The sequence below is a fragment of the Dermacentor andersoni genome, chromosome 3, assembly GCF_023375885.2.
Source record: "Dermacentor andersoni chromosome 3, qqDerAnde1_hic_scaffold, whole genome shotgun sequence".
Taxonomy (NCBI): domain Eukaryota; kingdom Metazoa; phylum Arthropoda; class Arachnida; order Ixodida; family Ixodidae; genus Dermacentor; species Dermacentor andersoni.
In genome coordinates this window covers 33350990-33370506 of record NC_092816.1, presented here as the reverse complement: position 1 = coordinate 33370506, position 19517 = coordinate 33350990, and the positions used below count along the sequence as shown (strand labels likewise).

The 19517-nt window shown below is 50.1% G+C and overlaps 1 protein-coding gene across 1 annotated transcript in view; it reads right to left on the bottom strand.

The window, feature by feature from the left end:
• LOC129381746 (uncharacterized) overlaps window positions 1-19517 on the bottom strand; it is a 335073-nt gene that overhangs the window by 179215 nt on the left and 136341 nt on the right. The window contains exon 3 of the mRNA XM_055064848.1: window positions 12237-12323. Coding sequence (XP_054920823.1) covers window positions 12237-12323 — 87 coding nt within the window. The remainder of the gene's footprint in view (window positions 1-12236; window positions 12324-19517) is intronic.

The window sequence follows — 19517 nt, the reverse complement described above, 5'->3', positions numbered from 1 at the left end:
TGTTGGGAAGAATGGCCCTCAGGCAGCCCACATTTCGAAACTACGTCACCCAATCAAGGGCAGTACCCTACCCATCAACGACTCACTCTCAAGCTTTGCGCCGCGCGGAGAGACAGCGGGATTCAATGGAGACAAGGCCCTGGGCCAATGAATGTTCGTACACACATAGAAACGAAAACGAGAAAGAACACGCGTAAGAAACGTGTGATACGTGTCTTCTCTTCTATGCCTCTCTCTCTCTCATCGCATCACCTGCGTCACCGCTTGCGGCAACGAGGTGCCACGCTGCCGGGAGCCAATCTGGGAAGCGGAGTCGATGCAAGCCAATCCATGTCGAGTCCAGCCAGTCGTCTGCGAGATGAAATACGACCGCGGCCTTAGGCGACGTCTCTATGCATATGAACGGGGCCGACGGCGGGAACAGAGGGGGCGGGCTGCCATGGAATCGTGTATGTATACGCGCCGCTGGCGGTGCGGACGAGTGAACGAACTGTACCCGGCGTAGACCTGTTGCCCCCGGACGACCTCCGTGCGCCTGCCGCCGCACCACATACGAGGGCGCGACGTCCAGAGCAGATGCGCGCTTGCGCGCGCAAGAACTTGGCAGTAAAACAAAGGAAGCCTTCCAGAGAAGGAACGCTCCAAGTGCTCGCCCCGAGGCTGTCGACACGACTGTACATGCGTTGAGCTTCCGGTACCTGTTCTTTCCTGCCAGTTCTTCACTTACTGCGGTGAAGTTCTAGCCTCCAAGCTGCGACATCGTTTCACGGCTGCCTTTCAGCTGCAGCAAATCTACAATAACATAAGCGGCATATCTTACGCACAGGTTCAACTATAATTGAAAACGATCGACGTGCGCATCTTCAATGGATGCTTACTGCTAGCTCAAGGTCGAAACAACGCAGCTGGTGTGAAGCTGCTCTGCTGTCCTTGCTTTGCCGCAACTGCCTTTTTATGCTGTAGCGCTGATGTAGTGATCTTACGCTGTAGCACATACCTGCTAACAAGAGCTGTCAAGCACTAAGCAAATCAAGGTCAGCGAAAAGCTGCTTTCGAGTTCTTGGAATATAACGGCACGTGTACGGCACGTGTACGTATATATATATATATATATATATATATATATATATTGTTCTGTGCGCATCGCGAATGCACGGCCGGACTTTTCCTTCAAGAGGGAAGCGAGCCTTCGTTACTTTTATTGCTTTCTCTTTCACTGGCCCCCCGCGGACTCCGAGCTGTGCGCGAAAGAAAGGGACCGCTCCCTCCGTTCGGTTCCTGGAAGTGACCCAGTGACGACGCTTCGGGGTGTCGGGTGTTGTTTCCCGGGCCTGGGGGCGGCGACGGGGATGGAAACTGCGGTTGGAAAAGCGCGGGACGGGCAGACTCGCCCCACCAGCCCTAGAGACCGGACCACTTTTTTACGGGGCTAAAACTGAACGTTTTGTGTATTTCTAACTTGCTTTTTTGACCTTCTCAGTGTAATTAAAGTTTGTTTTAAATGTTCAACTGCGTTCGACCCGTTATCTAGCTGGACAGCGGACGCTTTGATCCCGTCAAGTGCGATCCGCGAGGCCAGCATAGTAAAAAAGTGAAGTCGACTGCCATCGGCCGCCAACTCAACGCCCGCTGCAGTGGAATACGTCGCACGGCAAGACCTCCGGTTTGACCATGACATCCGCCTACTGCAAGGACACGGCATCGCCTACAAGTTGAGCAGCTGACGGCACACAGGGCAACGACAAGGTGGGCTCGTTTCATATTTCATCGCGCAGCTTAGCAGGCTTCACCACATACGTCCGCTTTGAGTGAGATACGTCGTGAAGCACGCACACCAAAATGGATCAGGACAAGCTGACGCCTGAAACGTCTCAAGTTATGACAGGAGAGCATGAAGCTTCTACGGCAAACATACGATCCCATAGAGCAACTACGTTTTCCATGAAAGCTAAAGAAAGGTATGAAACGAGCCGCGAAGAGCACTGCCGGAGAATAGACGCTGCCTGGAAGAACGTGGAGACAGCTATTTTCAAAGTGTCATGTGCGAAAGAGGAAGAGGTTAACAGCGCCGCAACGCAGCTTCGCGCAAGCTATGAGCGCTACGAGCACGTCGCCGCCAGATACGCTACCTTCCTCGCCAAAACGAGCAGATCTGAAGCCCAGCAGGAATTAGAACTTCAGAAAGCAATCGACGCAGATCGTTATGTGACTGTAAGCGACAAATTACGTGAGGCTACAAAACGAGAACGCGACCGCTTACAAGAGGTAACATCGCAGCACTCTCTATCGGCCCACTCAAGCGTTTCTTCGAGGTCACGACGATCGGGCTCGTCAACAATCAGCCTAGCCGCCGTACAAGCACGCGCACAAGCCGAAGCCGTCCGGGCCAGAGCAGAGTTTGGTCGCAGAGAGGCCGCGATGCGTATTGAGAAGGCAAGGATTGAGGCTGAATTGGATATCTTGCAGCATGAAAAAGAAGCGGCAGCTGCAAACGCACAGGCGAATGCGCTCGAGGCAGCCGTGGAGCAGGATGGCGGGGAGAGCATGCGCACGCTCCCTCCTGTGGACCGAACGCTGCAGACTAGGAGTTATATCGATGAGCAGCAAGCCCTACGCAACTCTGCGCTTGTGTTAACTGAGGTGGCTGTCACCAATTCTAGCGTTGACGTAAACAATGCTCACACGGCGCCGGGTGCCCACACAGCTGCGAATAATTCGATGTGTCTGCGAGCTGATGAACGTCCACCTGACTACCATGCTGCCCCTAACAACCCACGTTATAAGCATGCTGGAGCTACGAGTCGTCCTATGGACTTACGAGTTGATCCGCAGCCGCCTGTGTACGCCCCGGCACACAACAGTTCAAGCTCCGAGCTAGCCGGTGTGCTTAAATTCCTGTGCCGCAAAGATCTTGTTTCAAGCGGTCTTATCAAGTTTGATGATCGACCTGAGAACTTTCGCGCTTGGAAATCATCGTTCAAGGGTGTTGTCAGAGATCTAGGTCTTTCTGCCCAAGAAGAGCTAGACCTTCTCATCAAATGGCTTGGCCCTGAATCGTCACGTCAGGCTCGGAGGTTGAAATCAGTGCATGTCGATGACTTTTCAACGGGCTTGAACGTCGTGTGGAAACGGCTAGACGACGTCTTCGGGCGCCCTGAGGCAATTGAGGATGCACTTTTGAAGCGGCTGGAAGACTTCCCGAAGATATCTTACCGGGAAAATGCCAGACTCCAGGAACTCGGCGACCTCCTGCTAGAACTCGAGGCTGCGAAAGCTGACCCGTATCTTGCCGGTCTTGGCTATTTGGACACCGCAAGAGGAGTGAACAAAATTGTCTCGAAGTTGCCATCTGGACTTCAAGAAAATTGGATGTCGGCGGGGTCGAAATACAAGAAAGATCATGACACTGCATTTCCACCCTTTTCTTTCTTTAGCAAATTTGTTAGAGATCAGGCCAGCATGAGGAACGACCCGAGTTTCATCTTGCATCCACAAAATGCCTTGTCTGATTTCAATCAAAGGAAGGAAGACAATGCTACCAAGACCACGCGGCAAAGATCATCTGTGTCAGCGAGAAAAACAGAAGTGGATCCTGCTTCTGCCAAGATTAATCAATATGCCACTGCTAACCAACAGCAACCTGAATCGGAGGACTTGAAAAGGTGGTGTCCATATCACAAGAAACCTCACCCTTTGGAAAGGTGTCGCGCCTTCCGCGAAAAAACCTTGGAAGAGCGGCAATCTTTCATAAAGAAGCAAGGGATCTGCCTACGATGCTGCTCATCCAAGAACCACATGCAGTGGCAATGTCAGGCAGTTGTGATGTGCCTCATATGCGACAGCGCCGACCACGCCACAGCGCTTCACCCAGCATCACCAACCTCAGAGCCATCAAGGGCTAGTGGGTCTGATGACAGTACCACAGATGACTCAGAAAAAAGAGTCACATCTAGGCGTACTGAAGTGGCAAACGCTGGCAACAGCACAAAGTCGTGTGCTAAAATCTGCCTCGTAGAGGTGACCCATGAGACTCAGCCTGAGAAGACAGTCAGAGCGTACGCGATTCTTGACGATCAGAGTAATCGCTCGTTGGTTAGGCCAGAACTCCTCAACGATTTCGGAGTGAAGGGGACACCTACGCAATACACGCTCCGCACTTGCTCCGGCAGTACAGAAGTGGTTGGAAGAGTCGCTCATGGTTTTTTCGTGCAGAGCATTTCAGGCGAAGTTAAGTTCCCTCTTCCGCCTCTCCTCGAGTGCAAGGCAATTCCAGAAAACAGAGATGAAATTCCAACGCCTGACGCTGCAAAGCACTACCCGCACTTGAAGTCTGTAGCAAATCACATTCCGCCTCTTGAGGAGGCTGGAATACTGCTCCTCCTTGGCCGGGACATCCTAAGAGCTCACAAGGTTCGTCAGACAATCAACGGACCCCACGACGCGCCGTATGCTCAGAAGCTCGACCTCGGATGGGTCATTGTCGGCGACGTTTGCGTTGGTCGAACGCGGAAAACGGGCAGCGTCAACGTGTTCAAGACCCATGTGCTGGACAGTGGGCGACCATCTCTATTTGAGCCGTGCCAAAGACATTTCTTTGTTAGGGAGGCGCCGATTCTCTACTCTGCGGATAAGGTCTCAAAAGATTTACGATTGGCAGCAACATTGGATGACACCCTGGCCCCGAATCTTTTCGAGACAACGGAACTTGACAACCAGCGTGCTCTCTCCATGGAAGACAAGACATTCCTCAAGATAATGAATAGTGAATTCACCCAAGACAAATTAAACAATTGGGTCGCCCCTCACCCCTTTCGCACACCGAGAAGTCGACTTCCGAACAACAGAGAACAAGCTCTGTCTCGTCTGCTCTCGCTACGGCGTACCCTGCGAAAAAATCCTGAAACAAAGGAACGTTTCGTGAACTTCATGACCGAGCTATTCATCAAGGGTCATGCAGAGGAAGCCCCACCACTTCACGTGGACGAAGAATGTTGGTATCTGCCCATATTCGGCGTTCACCACCCCCAGAAGCCTGATCAAATCCGAGTCGTATTTGACTCCAGCGCTCAGTATAAAGGGGTATCTCTGAACAACGTTCTCCTGACCGGCCCTGACCTGACGAATAACCTTGTGGGGATCTTGATACGCTTCCGGCAAGAACCAGTTGCGGTTACAGCGGACGTCCAGCAAATGTTCTACAGTTTCATGGTTCGCGAGGACCATCAGAACTACCTGAGGTTCCTCTGGTTTAAGGGCAACGATATCTCCAGAGAAATCATAGAGTGCCGAATGAAGGTTCACGTTTTCGGCAACAGCCCATCGCCAGCTGTTTCAACGTATGGCCTTCGACGGACTGCCCAACAAGCTGCCCCACGATTTGGTGAAGATGCCAGGAAGTTCGTTGAAAGAGATTTCTACGTCGATGATGCACTTAAGTCTCTTCCGAGCGAAGAAGATGCCATTAGTCTGCTGCAAAGAACGCAGAAAATGCTTGCAACAGCTAACATAAGGCTGCACAAGATAGCTTCGAATAAGCAGAATGTGCTGAATGCATTTCCTCGAGAGGACCACGCCCAGGGACTGAAGAACCTCGACTTCAGCACAGACGCGTCGCTTACGCAGAGAAGTCTCGGTCTACTGTGGGACATAGGCGACGACAGCTTCGTCTTCAGGGCTCCTCGTCAGGACAGGCCATATACGCGGCGAGGAGTGCTGTCGACCGTCAACAGCCTTTACGATCCACTAGGGTTTGTGGCTCCAATAACGGTTCAAGGCAAGTACCTTCTCCGTGACCTCGTAACGAAGGGTTATGACTGGGACACGCCGCTTTCGGACGAGAAGAAGCAGAGATGGGACGAGTGGAAGAACTCTCTCCAGACACTACAGCACCTTCACGTGCGAAGAACGTATGCGCCAGTCTCGACGCTTGAAGCCGAACGTAGGGACATTCATGTATTTTCAGACGCGTCCACAAGGGCCGTCGCAGCGGTGGCATACCTACGCGTGACTGACAAGCAAGGAAACAGACACGTCGGATTTGTCATGGGAAAGGCCAAACTTGCTCCACAACCAGAACACACCATCCCAAGGCTTGAGTTGTGTGCAGCAGTGCTTGCTGTAGAGATGACCGATTCTATACTACGAGAATTGGACTTCCAGCCGAACTCGGTCACGTTCTACACGGATAGCAAAGTGGTCTTGGGTTACATATACAACGAAACAAGAAGGTTCTACGTGTATGTGGCCAACAGGGTGCAGCGGATACGTAGCAGCACGCAACCTGAACAATGGAAATACGTTCACACTGACGAAAATCCTGCAGACCACGCCACTAGAGCGATCCCAGCGGCACAGCTTAAGAGCACGAACTGGTTGTCCGGACCTGATTTTCTCTCACGACAAGAAGAGGAAGCACGGTCGTCGAGCTTCATCCTCCTAAATCCTGACGAAGACAAAGAAATACGCCCTGAAGTCTGCACTCTGGCGACGGAGGTGAATAAGCGACAGCGACTCGGAGCCGAACGCTTTCGTAGGCTCTCGAACTGGAAATCTCTCACTCGTGCTGTAGCAAGTCTGATCCAGGTTGCCCATCACGCAAAGAACGCATCACAGGGAGAGGTAGCTCCCGTTCAGGCGCTCTCCAAAACCAGGCTCGCCATCATTCGCGCAGTACAGCAGGACGCATTTTATGAAGAGATATGCTGTATCCAGAGAGGAGAGCAGGTTCACAAGACAAGCTCGCTTCGAAGGCTTGACCCATTCTTAGACGCCAATGGCTTGATCCGCGTCGGCGGCCGCTTGAACAGAAGCGACCTTCCAGACGATGAGAAACACCCTCTCTTATTGCCGGGTCGGCACCATGTGGCGACGCTTCTCGTGCGCCACCACCATGAATGCGTGCAACACCAGGGCCGACACTTCACAGAAGGAGCCGTACGAGCTGCTGGGTATTGGATCGTCGGAGGGAAAAGGTGCATCTCATCCGTGCTGCAAGCATGCATTTCATGCAAGAAGCTGCGAGGGCGCTTTCACGACCAGAAGATGGCTGACCTTCCGGTAGACCGAATCAGCACAGATCCTCCTTTCACGAATGTTGGAATCGATGTTTTCGGTCCCTGGATGATTGCCTCTCGCCGAACGAGAGGTGGTGTTGCAAACAGCAAGCGCTGGGCAGTTATGTTCACTTGCTTAAGCATTCGCGCAGTGCACATTGAGCTGATCGAATCAATGGATACGTCGAGTTTCATTAATGCCTTCCGAAGGTTCCTAGCAGTGCGAGGGCCCATCAAGCTAATACGCTCTGACTGCGGGACCAATTTTATCGGAGCTTGCAGAGAACTTGGAATTAGCGCAGAGGGCATTCATCGCTCACAAGTAGGCAAGTTCCTCAGCGGAAACGGCTGCAAATGGATATTCAATCCACCGCACGCGTCCCATATGGGTGGTGCGTGGGAGCGGATGATCGGCATTGCACGCCGAATTCTTGACTCAATGCTCATGCAGTCACGTCATCAACGGCTCACGCATGACATTCTTGCAACCTTTTTGGCAGAAGTTGCGGCCATCATTAATGCCAGGCCCATAACTCCTACTTCGTCTGACCCCGAAGATCCCACAATCCTAACTCCGGCGACACTCTTAACCCAAAAACACGGAAGCGCATCTGTAACTGGGCAGTTAGATACAAGCAACCTCTACAAACGGCATTGGCGTCTCGTGCAAAACCTGGCTGACGAGTTCTGGAAGCGCTGGCGCACAACGTATGTCACTACTTTGCAGCAACGCCGAAAATGGCAAGCAGCAAAACCCAACCTCAAAGAAGGCGACGTCATTCTACTCAGGGATAAAGAAGCAACCCGCAACGACTGGCCCGTCGGAGTGATTACACGAAGCCTGCCCAGCGCAGATGGAAGGGTGCGCAAGGTCGAGCTGAAAACAGCCAAAGACGGGGTTGTGAAAACATTCTTCCGACCAACAACAGAAGTTGTGCGTTTGCTGTGACCGTGATATAGTGGTGGCGTCTTAACAACGAAAGACACCAGACGGGGAGTGTTCTGTGCGCATCGCGAATGCACGGCCGGACTTTTCCTTCAAGAGGGAAGCGAGCCTTCGTTACTTTTATTGCTTTCTCTTTCACTGGCCCCCCGCGGACTCCGAGCTGTGCGCGAAAGAAAGGGACCGCTCCCTCCGTTCGGTTCCTGGAAGTGACCCAGTGACGACGCTTCGGGGTGTCGGGTGTTGTTTCCCGGGCCTGGGGGCGGCGACGGGGATGGAAACTGCGGTTGGAAAAGCGCGGGACGGGCAGACTCGCCCCACCAGCCCTAGAGACCGGACCACTTTTTTACGGGGCTAAAACTGAACGTTTTGTGTATTTCTAACTTGCTTTTTTGACCTTCTCAGTGTAATTAAAGTTTGTTTTAAATGTTCAACTGCGTTCGACCCGTTATCTAGCTGGACAGCGGACGCTTTGATCCCGTCAAGTGCGATCCGCGAGGCCAGCATATATATATATATATATGTGTGTGTGTGTGTGTGTGTGTGTGTGTGTGTGTGTGTGTGTGTGTGTGTGCTTTTTCTTTTTTAAAATGATTTGTTGTTGAGTCGTAGCTCCTTCCTTTAGTGCAGAATGCAGTAAATAAACACTGCCTGAGAAACAGAGAGCAAGAGCGAGAGAGATAAGTCATAAGGGAAAGGCAGGGAGGTTAACCAGGCTCAAGCCGGTAGGCTACTCTGCACTGGGAAAGCGGGAAAGGTAATTGAAAGAAGACAATTAAGGATCGAGAGATTTCGAGGATGGAGAAATTTGGCTGTATGGTTGCACGCATAACACCCGACCCTATGGCAAGAATAAACTTCGGAAACAAACACACACAAGCAAAACAGGCACAATGAACACGCGGCCTCAAAGCTGACTGCTGTGTTCGCTAAAGGTTGACGCCCGGAAACAAACTAAAAAGAAAAGATGAAGAAAAATGCGTCAGTTGAGCATAACACGCAAGGCGGTGCTTCTCCGGTCACCGCGCCTATCAATATGCAGCTACGGCAACAAGTACATTCTATGTTTTCTCGCCGATTTGTGCAATGATTGTACATAAGATAAGGCCCCCATTGAGGCATCTGTGCCAAAATGTACGCAAGATGTCTTGCTTCCGGAAAGCAGCGTCGCTTGTATTTGCTGTGTGCCAGCGCCGCAATGTGCTGCAGCGAAGTTTATGCGCGCCTGATGCTCTAAACGAATGCCTTGGGCAAGCGTCATCGAGCAATCACACTATAGCGTTCGTGAATCGTTATCCGCGGACACGTGGTCGTGTTAGCACGTTCTGACATGCACATTCCATCATGAATTAGTGCGTTGTTACTTAACTGTAGCCAAAGGTATAAGACTTCTTCCCGCTCCCAGTTTGACCGCGCCTATTGTGCGGTTCTCATCAGAGAAATGCGAACTTCCGTGAAATTTCGCTCGTTATAGACGCTTAAAGTTGCAATTCTCATGAGGGCACGATAACGCGGCTCTCCATTTTTCGCAATCTAAATTTTCTTTGGTCTCCTCGTACAACCTTCAAGAGTGCAAAACTACAGCGCCATTTCTCAGTACCTCCGACATTGTATACCGCTATGTGGAAGTATTTAGATGGAATACCCAGACGTACCCTTTCACTTCTTTCATCGCACTATAAGTCCAAGTCCTACACTTCTGTACACTAAAATTACGACCGCACGTACGCCCGAGCCCTACACCCGCACTATACACCTTCCCAGGCGCCGTTCTCCCCAGCTATGCCAAAAAATGTCTCTGCGTACCCTCGCTACCTGGCCACGCTGTTCTGCTCGTGAGACGATGGGTGTCAGGTGTCAGAAACGTGTGGTCGCGGCCTAAATTGTGCGACATGGCTTAAGTGGCGAAGAATGTGCAATTACTCAACAGGTAAAAGCGAAGAACAGCATCGTATTCGCCATCAAGGAGGAGAAACACAGAGGCACATCAGACCTCGGAAAAGTAATCGCGCGCGCGCGCGCTCGCGAGGGCGGCCCACCCAAATCGGGCCGATTCGGGCGCCCCGCCAAAAGCACGGCGCGCGCAGAGACCTCGTCAGGTATATGCGCGCCTGCTCCATCCAGGACTGTGGCCCTCACTTTTACGTGGCAGGAAGGAGACACGGCGACGGCAGCAGCAGCGAGCCACAAGACGCAGCGAGACTCTCGGCGAGTGAGGCAACAAAAATACGACCAGAAGCGCGATATTAACAACAGCCGCGCTACATTACTGCAAACGCCGCGGGGCGAGGCGGCCCAAAAGAAAGCATCTCTCCGTCTCTCAGAAACCTAAAGTTAGCGAACGGGACGCTGCTGCTGCTGCTTTACTGGTGCTCGAGTAGAAGGCAGCAGGAGAGGCCGGCATGCGCGCGTCGTGGACAAACGGCGCGTTCGTGTGTGGCGCCCGCCTCCGCAGCCGCACAGCTATGGGATCCCTGCCCTGCCTCTGCCACGACGCCCGAATGCACGCGTTGTTTGTGTTGCCCGGAAACGCCTGGGAGGCCCCCAGAATAAGAGGAGCGCGAAGCACTGAGAGAAAGAGGGGACGGATAGAATGCAGTGGGAGTATGCGCGACAGGTATATACGCGTGGTTGGCTCGCGGAGAGCTTGTGTATATACTACGAGGACGACGATGCAGAGTTGGCGGCTGCCGGGACGGTCCCGAAAGGGACTGTGGGCCGGGGTTCACCACGGCTAATGAGCCGCGCACTTGAGCCGACATGTGTCAGCGTTGCTGTAGTTCTCTTGCTCACCATCGCGCGCAGCAAGACTACAGGGAATCGAAACTGCAACGGGACAATGCAAGAGAGAGAGAGAGACCAAAGATAGAGAGGTTAACAAGAAGCAAATCTCCGGTTTGCTACCCTGCACAGGGAGGAGGGCAGGAGGGGGATGGAAAGAAAACAGGAGGAGAAAAAAAAAACAACAGCTAAATGCGTTCACTGGGTCCTGTAGATCACAAAAAGCACAGCAATGCTTTAGAAGTTTTCTGATAGGATATTCTAGAGTCATGTCTACGTTGGGGAACTTGTTGAGCTGTCGAACTTGTTGAGCACGACAGTAAGTGAGAGTCCCTGTGCACGATATAACTGCGGACACTGGCACAGAATGCGGCTGATGGTTTCTTCTTCACCGTAGTGGTCATAGGCTGTGGTGTCGGCTATTCCTTTGCATGCAGGGACAACGTAAAATGCCTGCGGTTTGTATATGATACAGGTTCCCACGGCACAGGCAAGCGGCTAAGTCCCGTGCTTCCGAGTTAAAATTTGATCGTGATATTGAACGCGACATTTTCGAAGGCATTGTCCCTCAGGATTTCGTCCAACGCGGAAGAACTGCGACTTCCATCGCAACTGTAAAACTCATTGAGAGTTGCGGATGACGATAAAGAAGATTGATTTTAGAAGCAAAAGGAAGTTAGTTTCGGCAAAGCAAGGAAGAGGCAATTCTTTACTAAGGTATAACTTCCTGCCACGAAGCTTGCGAAGGAGAAGAAAGCGGAATAAATGTTTCGAAAACAATGCAAACGAACTTGCTGCTGGGCGATTATTGCTAATCCATTTGCTGCACGCATCTCAAAAGCCATATTAAGTCGAAAAATAGTCATCTCACGAACGGGAACTATTCAATCGGAGAAAGAGCAGTATAGAAGATAACGCAGAATGTCACAACAGAAATGTCAGAAGTGGCAGGCATATACCAGTAGGAAAATCACGCTATACGTTGAAATCTCGCGCTGTTACCAGAAACAACAGTTTCTCACACTTCTATGACCGTCGTGTGCTCGCGCGAGCAAGTCGTCTTTAGTCGTTAAAGAAAAAAAAAAGTAATAAGCAGTCACATCCGGGCCTTCGTTGTGACCAGGCGCGTCACCGCGCGTGTGTGCGCTCACGAACAGTTCCTTTTTGCCAATAGTTAGCTGCTATCTCTACTTTCTTATCACTTATTTCCCCTTCCCCCCTCTCCCAAGCGTAGGGTAGCAAACCGAACCTCCCCACTGATTAACCTCCCTGCCTTTCCCTTTCCTCTCTCTCTCTCTCTCTCTTCTACCTCCTCAAGTTTAATTTTACTCCGTTCTACGAGCCCTTGCGTAGCTAACCGGCGTACATTAACACTGCCGTCCTTCCTCTCGTATCTCTCTACTCAGCGTCCAAGTTGTAGATATATCTATATATCTACATATGTAAATGACTGTCCTTACTGCGTTCAGTCCAGCCGAGAAGAACGTAGTTTCCTTCGCCAACGTCCGCAATGCCAGACACTGTCACTTGGATCAGCTCGAACACATCTGGGAAAAAGAAACAAGCGCGTTTAAGACACCGTAGCTAAAAAAAAGAAGAAAACAAGAAAACAAAAACTTCAGTATGCACGCGCGTGAAGCAAGTTCTGCTCGCGGTTGAATATATCCTTCGTTCCGCTTCATGTTCGTCGTGGCTTTCGCGTTGCCCTCGCATTGCTTAAGTGGTACGCAATGCTTCTGTGACTAAAGCTTAGACATGAAAAGCACCCGCACTCAAACTTCCCGAAAAAAAAAAAAAAAGAAAGAAAGAAAGCGATGCAGTCGGGTTATATTGCTGCAGTTGTTCGGAGCCCCCTGGCCACTCAGTTCGGAACGGAGCCGTTTTAAGATCCGAGATTGTTTTGCAGCTAGGAGAACAGTGGCCGAAGCTCGCTAAACGTCTGTTCCTTGCTGGCGTGTAGCTCCCGGTTGACGTTCCACGAGGCGGTGCCTGAGTAATGCCTGCTGGCCACGAAGCATAAATCACGCCCAGATTTGAAATGGAAGAAAGAAAGGAAACACGAAGAACAGGTTCCGTCAATATGGCGGCGATATGACGAGCGCAGGGTGCGCTACCCTTATAATAGCGTCGACCGCACTCGAGATGAAATCCACTTGCGTCACGCTCCGAATGGGCGAGATGCGCCCACGTTAAACGTTAGCAGCGCAAGTCCTGCGTGGTTCCCCCAAGAGTCCTTTAGCGGTTGTGCTGGAGCAAAAACGAAAAAAAAATTGAAGGCATCGAAATAAAGCGAAACGGTCTCATAGGTATTTATAAGCGCGCCTGAGAAACGCGCTGCGCACAGGGTGGTCTGACAGCACGGCGCATCTCGGCAAAACACAGCGGCGCCGGACAGAGACACCCGCCAGCTGGCGTTTCCGCTAACGCGTGCCTTTTCGCGCTCTCGATGCGTCTTCCCTCGGCCTGACGCAACGGAAAAACAACGCGTCCGACTCTTTCGCTAATAAGGGCGCTCGGCTGTTCCCCCTTTTCGTCAGCGATGTGAACTGGCGCTCCGACGCCACTCCTTCACAGCCCCGCGCCCACCCGCAGCACACGCTGCTCCATCTTGACGGCGTCGAGTTAGGCCTAAAACCGCGCCCGCCCGCCCGTGGACCGATTTGGGACGGCACCTCGCACGAACGACTTTGGGAGGATCGCGGAATCGGTGGCAACGCGCCGATGCTAAACGCTGCGATTAAGCGATGCCTGTGTACGCCGAAAGCCCTTTTTTTTTTGCGCGTCTTTGAAAGATAGGATTTCAGTTGGCCTTTATGGGCAACGATAAGCGAGATCATTGGTCTATCGTGAAAAAAAGGAAAAAAGAACAGACAGGACAAAGGAAGAAAAGAACACCTTTCTGACATTTATGCATCGTTAGCATACTGAAAAGTAGGATAGGTCCGCGAGATCTGGGACACGATCGTGCAAAGCATGTCAGCTCTTTTATTTTCATTGGGCAAAGGTATTCAAGCACGTGAATGATGTTTGCACCGTGAGATTTCCTAGTACCTTTGAGCGTGAGGTCGTATATATGTTCAATACGTGATGGCGTGACGTCACGAAGGCGTGGTGGCAGTTGATGTTAGTTTCTGCTTAAGCGAGAGAAAGAGAGCCGTTCAGGTTCAGGCGACGCGCACGCGTGAACTTGAGGGCGTAATTACCGCGTATTTGCGAGAATCGCTCCTCGCGTATTTCTCGAAAGACAGTAGTAATGCTTCGGGCCAAACTTCTGACAGCTTTCTCTCAGGTATTGCTGGCTCAAAGCCGAATGACAGAGAAGAGCCTGATAATCATTCGATTACATCGCTATGTTACAAAATCAATGACGAGTAGCATTTTCCACCCGATGCGGTCATTTCCTCTTAGGCTTGCGAATGTGTTTAGGGATATAGCAGCATAAGCCACTTGACTGTGGCCATGGGGAACTAGACACAATATCGAATACTTATCCCCCTCTTTCTTCTTGTCTTTTTATTTATTTATTTATTTATTTATTGTGCGTAAGGTCATTAACGCGAACATGGCCGGAAAACTGTAACAGGAGATGAGGGGCCGAATGCGCTAGGCTTTTCGTTCGTAAGTGCTGTTTGCTATTGGTCGGCCTCCTTCAGCTAGTAATCTGTCCAGCATCGAAATTGGTAAGCATTTGCTCTCACGAGCAATCCTAAAGCAAATGTTTTTTTTTTTTATGAATACGAGTCAGATCCTTTTATAGATTACTGCAAGAAGGGCCGTATCAAATTTCTGCAAAGAAGGCCATATCAATTTGTGGCACTGGTCACCATCTTTGCTTTTATGCCCGTGCATGTCTGCTGCCCTTCCCTTCACGGTCCTCCTTTCTCTATCTTTTTGTCTATCTTTCCTCATTCTGTAAGCCAGCCAACTGTGATTTCTCGGCTTGCACTTACCAAAAAGCTCTTACGCTCGAATCGTCCCTAAGAGCAAATTCCAACCAATCCTAATGCAGTCCGCATTATAAGAAAAAGCTCTCAGCGAATGGCAAATAACGCTTACGAATTAAAAGCTTTGCGAATTCGGTTCCTGTTCTTGAGAACTTTATATAGTTACCCTTCGTACATTTTGCGGTCGATACTCTTTATCTATCTGATATAGTTTGGTGAAGCGTCAGAAGAAAATATCAAGGTCATCGTGTTTCCGCGCAAGGAACTGCATGGTGATAAGTTTTGAGGTTTTCACCAGAAACAGAAAAAAAAAAAAGATTTTCGAGTAGGTCACGCTGATCCAGCGTTGACCCACACAAAAGAGACCCTGCGGAAGGTGACTGTTGGTTTTTAGCGTTTAGGTCAGTAGGTATAGGTTAAATGGGATTTAATTGGAGAAGTTAGAAGCGTTACAACTCTCCCACTATATCACATTTCACTTATGCGCTAAAAGTAAATTTGGTTTAAATGAAAAATAAAGAAATTAATAACAATCAAAATATTAAAATAATACTTTAGGGCGCACACACACACATACAAGAGTTAAAGAAAAAAAAAAACGAAACATAACAACGAAGTGAAGTCACCGCTCAAAATCGTCCATATTATGTCGCGCACATGCCCGTACTCATCAAAAAAAGTATTTTACGGCACTGAAAGCTTTTATTTCAGGGTCATTGACTGATCATGGCCCAATTGTACTAAGAAACGATGAATGATTTCCCAAAGCCCCAAGTTTAAAGCGCATCTGTTGCCTTTGCAAGGTGTATAATGGCCAGTCCAGCAGCACGTGGGCTGTGTCCCCGTCCGCCATTCCACAAGAACAGGACGCGGAGCTTCCATAATGAAACTTCAAAAGAAAGTCTTTTGTGCGTGCCACACCAAGAAGAAAGCGGCGAGACAACGTTTTCGCACTTCGCGGTATCTTCGCTTACACATTGAACTTCAGCTCAGGGTATACAGCATATAAAATTGACCCTTCGAACTCTTCATCAAGCCATGCTGCAGATGATATTCTCGTTGGGAGCTTTAGTAATAAGTTTTAAGTTTGTAACTTCAATGTTGAACGTGTGAATCTTGCCTTATTCTCCATGTTCGTGCGCACGCTTTACCAATTCGTCCGCTCGTTCATGTTTAGTTATGCCGGTATAAATGGCAACCCACTGAAATGCAATTCAGTTCCGCAGTATACTCGTGTTGCGATGCATGCGGCATGGTTAAGAGCGGTAACTTAGGCAACAGGAGCGCCGAGAACAAATACAAAACGACGCGGCTCTATAGTCTCGGACTCCTTCGCGGTAACCAGCGAATAGCAGATCGAACATAACTGCACGTGGAGCTATCACTAGCGCACGTTCATTATACCTCTAGTCCTTTTGATCTCATAAGCTAGAGTGCGCGCCGGCGTTTGCAAGGCGCAAGAGATTCGCGGTAGCGACAAGCCTGCTCGCGATATTAACGCTGCCGGAACTCATTTAATCATATGCTCGACGCCCCTAATTTTTTGTCGCACCTGTTATTCCCGACTTCGTTCGTGCGACACATTATGCCGAAATGGCGCGCTGCTAAGGGGGACAGATAACCCTCACCATGAGGCGTGCAAGGTGGCCTTTCCAAACTCTTGTTGCTGCATGCATGCATAAACGCGCAGCACATGCATGGGTGTAGCAGACACATGTCGTTATATTGTGCAGCGTGTGAATATGCAAGCGTGTAGTATGAAGGCACAAAAGTACACAGCGTAGACGAGAAATTTTCTTTCTTTGTAAGCAAATTCGTTCAACCTGCAGTATTCATGAAGGTCAGTCGTAATGAATGCCTGAATATAATGAAGCACCAAAAAAACTTGCCATTATACCAGCGTTGCATGCAGAAGGAAACGTGTTATATTGTCGGGCTACGTTGGCTCGGAAAAACGAGAGGGTTTACATGCGGGCAGTCCTTCTTTTTTTTTTTTTTTGTAGGACGAAAACGTGCGCAAGTGAAGTTGGGTTAATGCATCGTTGTCTACTATTTGTGACACGCTTCGGGTAATGAATCTCAGTCTTTGCAAGATAAACGCGACAACTATACTGGCCTGAGGCAAGCGTACATTGTAAAATAATTTACACCCTTAAAAGTGAAAAAGGTTGTAAACGTGTTTATAACTCACACCCGTAGGGTGTGATTTATATTACTGAAACCCTAGAGGTGCGAGTTATAGACACATTTACATCCTTTTTCGCTTTTAAGGGTGTAAATTATTTTACGGTGTATACGCGTGTAAGCGTTAGTAACAAAATTGACCGTTGGAACCATAGGGAGTTGTTTGAAATCTACGCGGTTCAAGCCAGTCAGAACACGTGCCATTTACACAGCGCAGAAACCTCGCAATGTTGCATCTAGACGCACACGGTGCATGCAGTATCGAAGGGGCCATCCCCGGCTTACACCCTGTTCTTTTTTTTTTTTCCATAAAACATCGCATCATAATTTGCACGTCACACGCAGCACTTTCTGTCTGCAATTTAACACTTAAAAACACCTTTCAGGATGCCAATTAGCAGCTGGATATTTAATATACTCGTTCCTTCCTGCAGTAATCTTACGCGTCTCACGGCAGTATGTAATCTGGGACCGTTTACGGCAGTTATATGGACGCGGGAGGGACACCACTTTGCTCTGTGTAGGAAGCGACTAAACCAAAACGAACGGCCAAATTATGAATTAAGAATGCAAAGAAAGAAAAGAGAAATCTCACCGGGACACATGCGCCTCCTCCCTAATAAACGGCCTATGTGTGTCCGTTGCCAAGTGGACGTTCGCGTGTGTCACACCCCTTTTTTGTCGCAATGTCAAAGCACGGTTAATGTGACTGCAACGCGCACACTATGCGGACGAATTCTGGAAGACATTCCTCTCCGGAATTCGGAGACAACACCTCTGACGACGGGCAGACTTTCGAGGTGACGCCTACGCACACAATTCGAAGACTTTGCTTAGTAGCAATGCAGTATGCGCTTCGGAACAAACACTTGTAATGCTGCTCTTCGATTTTGTGAACAAAGCATACAGGTGCAATGCATGTATTGAGAGGAAGTGGCGGTTTTGGTAAGAAAAGCGAGCGTTGCCCCTCGCGCTCGTGTGATCGCCAGGATTCGCCAGTCCTACCGGTCACGTGCGCGTTGCATCGCGCACGCGTGATCTTTATCTCGAAAATAATTGCCGCGTCTTTTTGTTTGTTTGTTTCTGGAAGAACGCTCAAAGGAGAGACTCCACTGAGGTCACCCGACGAACGCTAAGTATTCGGCAAACGAAAACACAAACGATACGCGCAAGCCGAAGTTCAGGGCGCGCCGGCCATATAGCTTACGCCTCAGATTTTTCAGTGCCACGGAGTGTATCGGCAAAGAAGAAGATTCAAAGAACACCGCACATATGCGGATCAAGCAGCCGGTGCAGCATTAGCTTCTTGATGGTTGGAAATGAATTATACGCCACCCCGGTTTCTTCGTGTTACGAGACCGCACCACCCCGGCAGCGCCGTTTCGCCTATAGGAACGCCACGGTCCCTATAAAAGGCCGAGTGATTGTTTGTGGACACAGGCGATAAGGCGGCCGCCGGTGGGCGAGACGGTGCGTTCGTGTGTGCGTGTGTGCGTCCGTGCGCGAGCCGTAGGGACTCCGAAGAAATATAAGGCACAGTTCGGCACGGGAAAGAGGGGGGGGGAGGGAGAAGGGACCGAGGCATCGTGTGCGCACACTAATTTCGTTGACTCGCTAATTACCACGTGTGGCAGGCCTACCTCCTCCGCTGTTTAGGCATAAGATAGCGAAGAAAAGAGAAACAAGAACGGGCCCGAGATCGAATTAATGCCGTGTACGCAAGCACACTATGATGTATCAGCGCCGCGTTGGCTAGCCGAGTAAAAACGCGAGCGTATTAGAGAGGATCGGGCTCGGCCTCTCCGGCACCACTCCCGAGACCGGCCCTTCGCCTGATCGGCGGGGGGGCACACGCGGGCTCGCCGATGGGTGCGATACGGAAAAAAGAAAAATGGGGGGAACGTAGGACGAACGCTTCCTCTTGTTTCTTTGTTTGTTTCTTCGTATTTTTTTTTTTTCGAGGTGCGGTCGTCTTTGCCAGAGGGCTGTGGGTGGGGGTGCCGGTCCAATACCACCCCCCCTCCTCCCCTTCCCGCACCAGACGTGTCTGCTTCCAGACGCACGGGCGACGACGCAAACACTTCCGCCTTGTTCTGCAGCCAGAGAAGACCATTACGGCTTGTGTGGACGAGCATCGCCGGAATTCGGCTTGCGCAACCCTTCTTGTACCGTCTTTTGCGAGACGCGTGACTTAGCCTGCATGATTGCATGGTGTAGGTTATGCTTTCGTAGAAACAGGGGTTCATCTTGTTTCTCTTAACGGAAACTTTAAACTGTTCGCGTGAACTAACGCTCATATGAAGCCGGGAAGCTAAAATGCTCAACAAGATTGCATTTTATTTTGTATTTTTTTGCACTGCGCTATGAAGTTCGCAACTGCAACAGAGAGGCAAGAGGTGCACTAATTTTGTGTCTATATTTTAGTATCAATTTTAAAACTATAGTTTCGCTTTGTTATTTAGCACTTATGGTTCCGTAACATTGACAAATGTTAACGAAGGCTTGTAGGAGGGAATGAACGCGAAAACGTTCCGTGTATGACAAGTACAGATTAATAGCAATTTCATCCTCAGGGTTAAGTTGGAGTGACATGACAAACGCCGATTACACGCA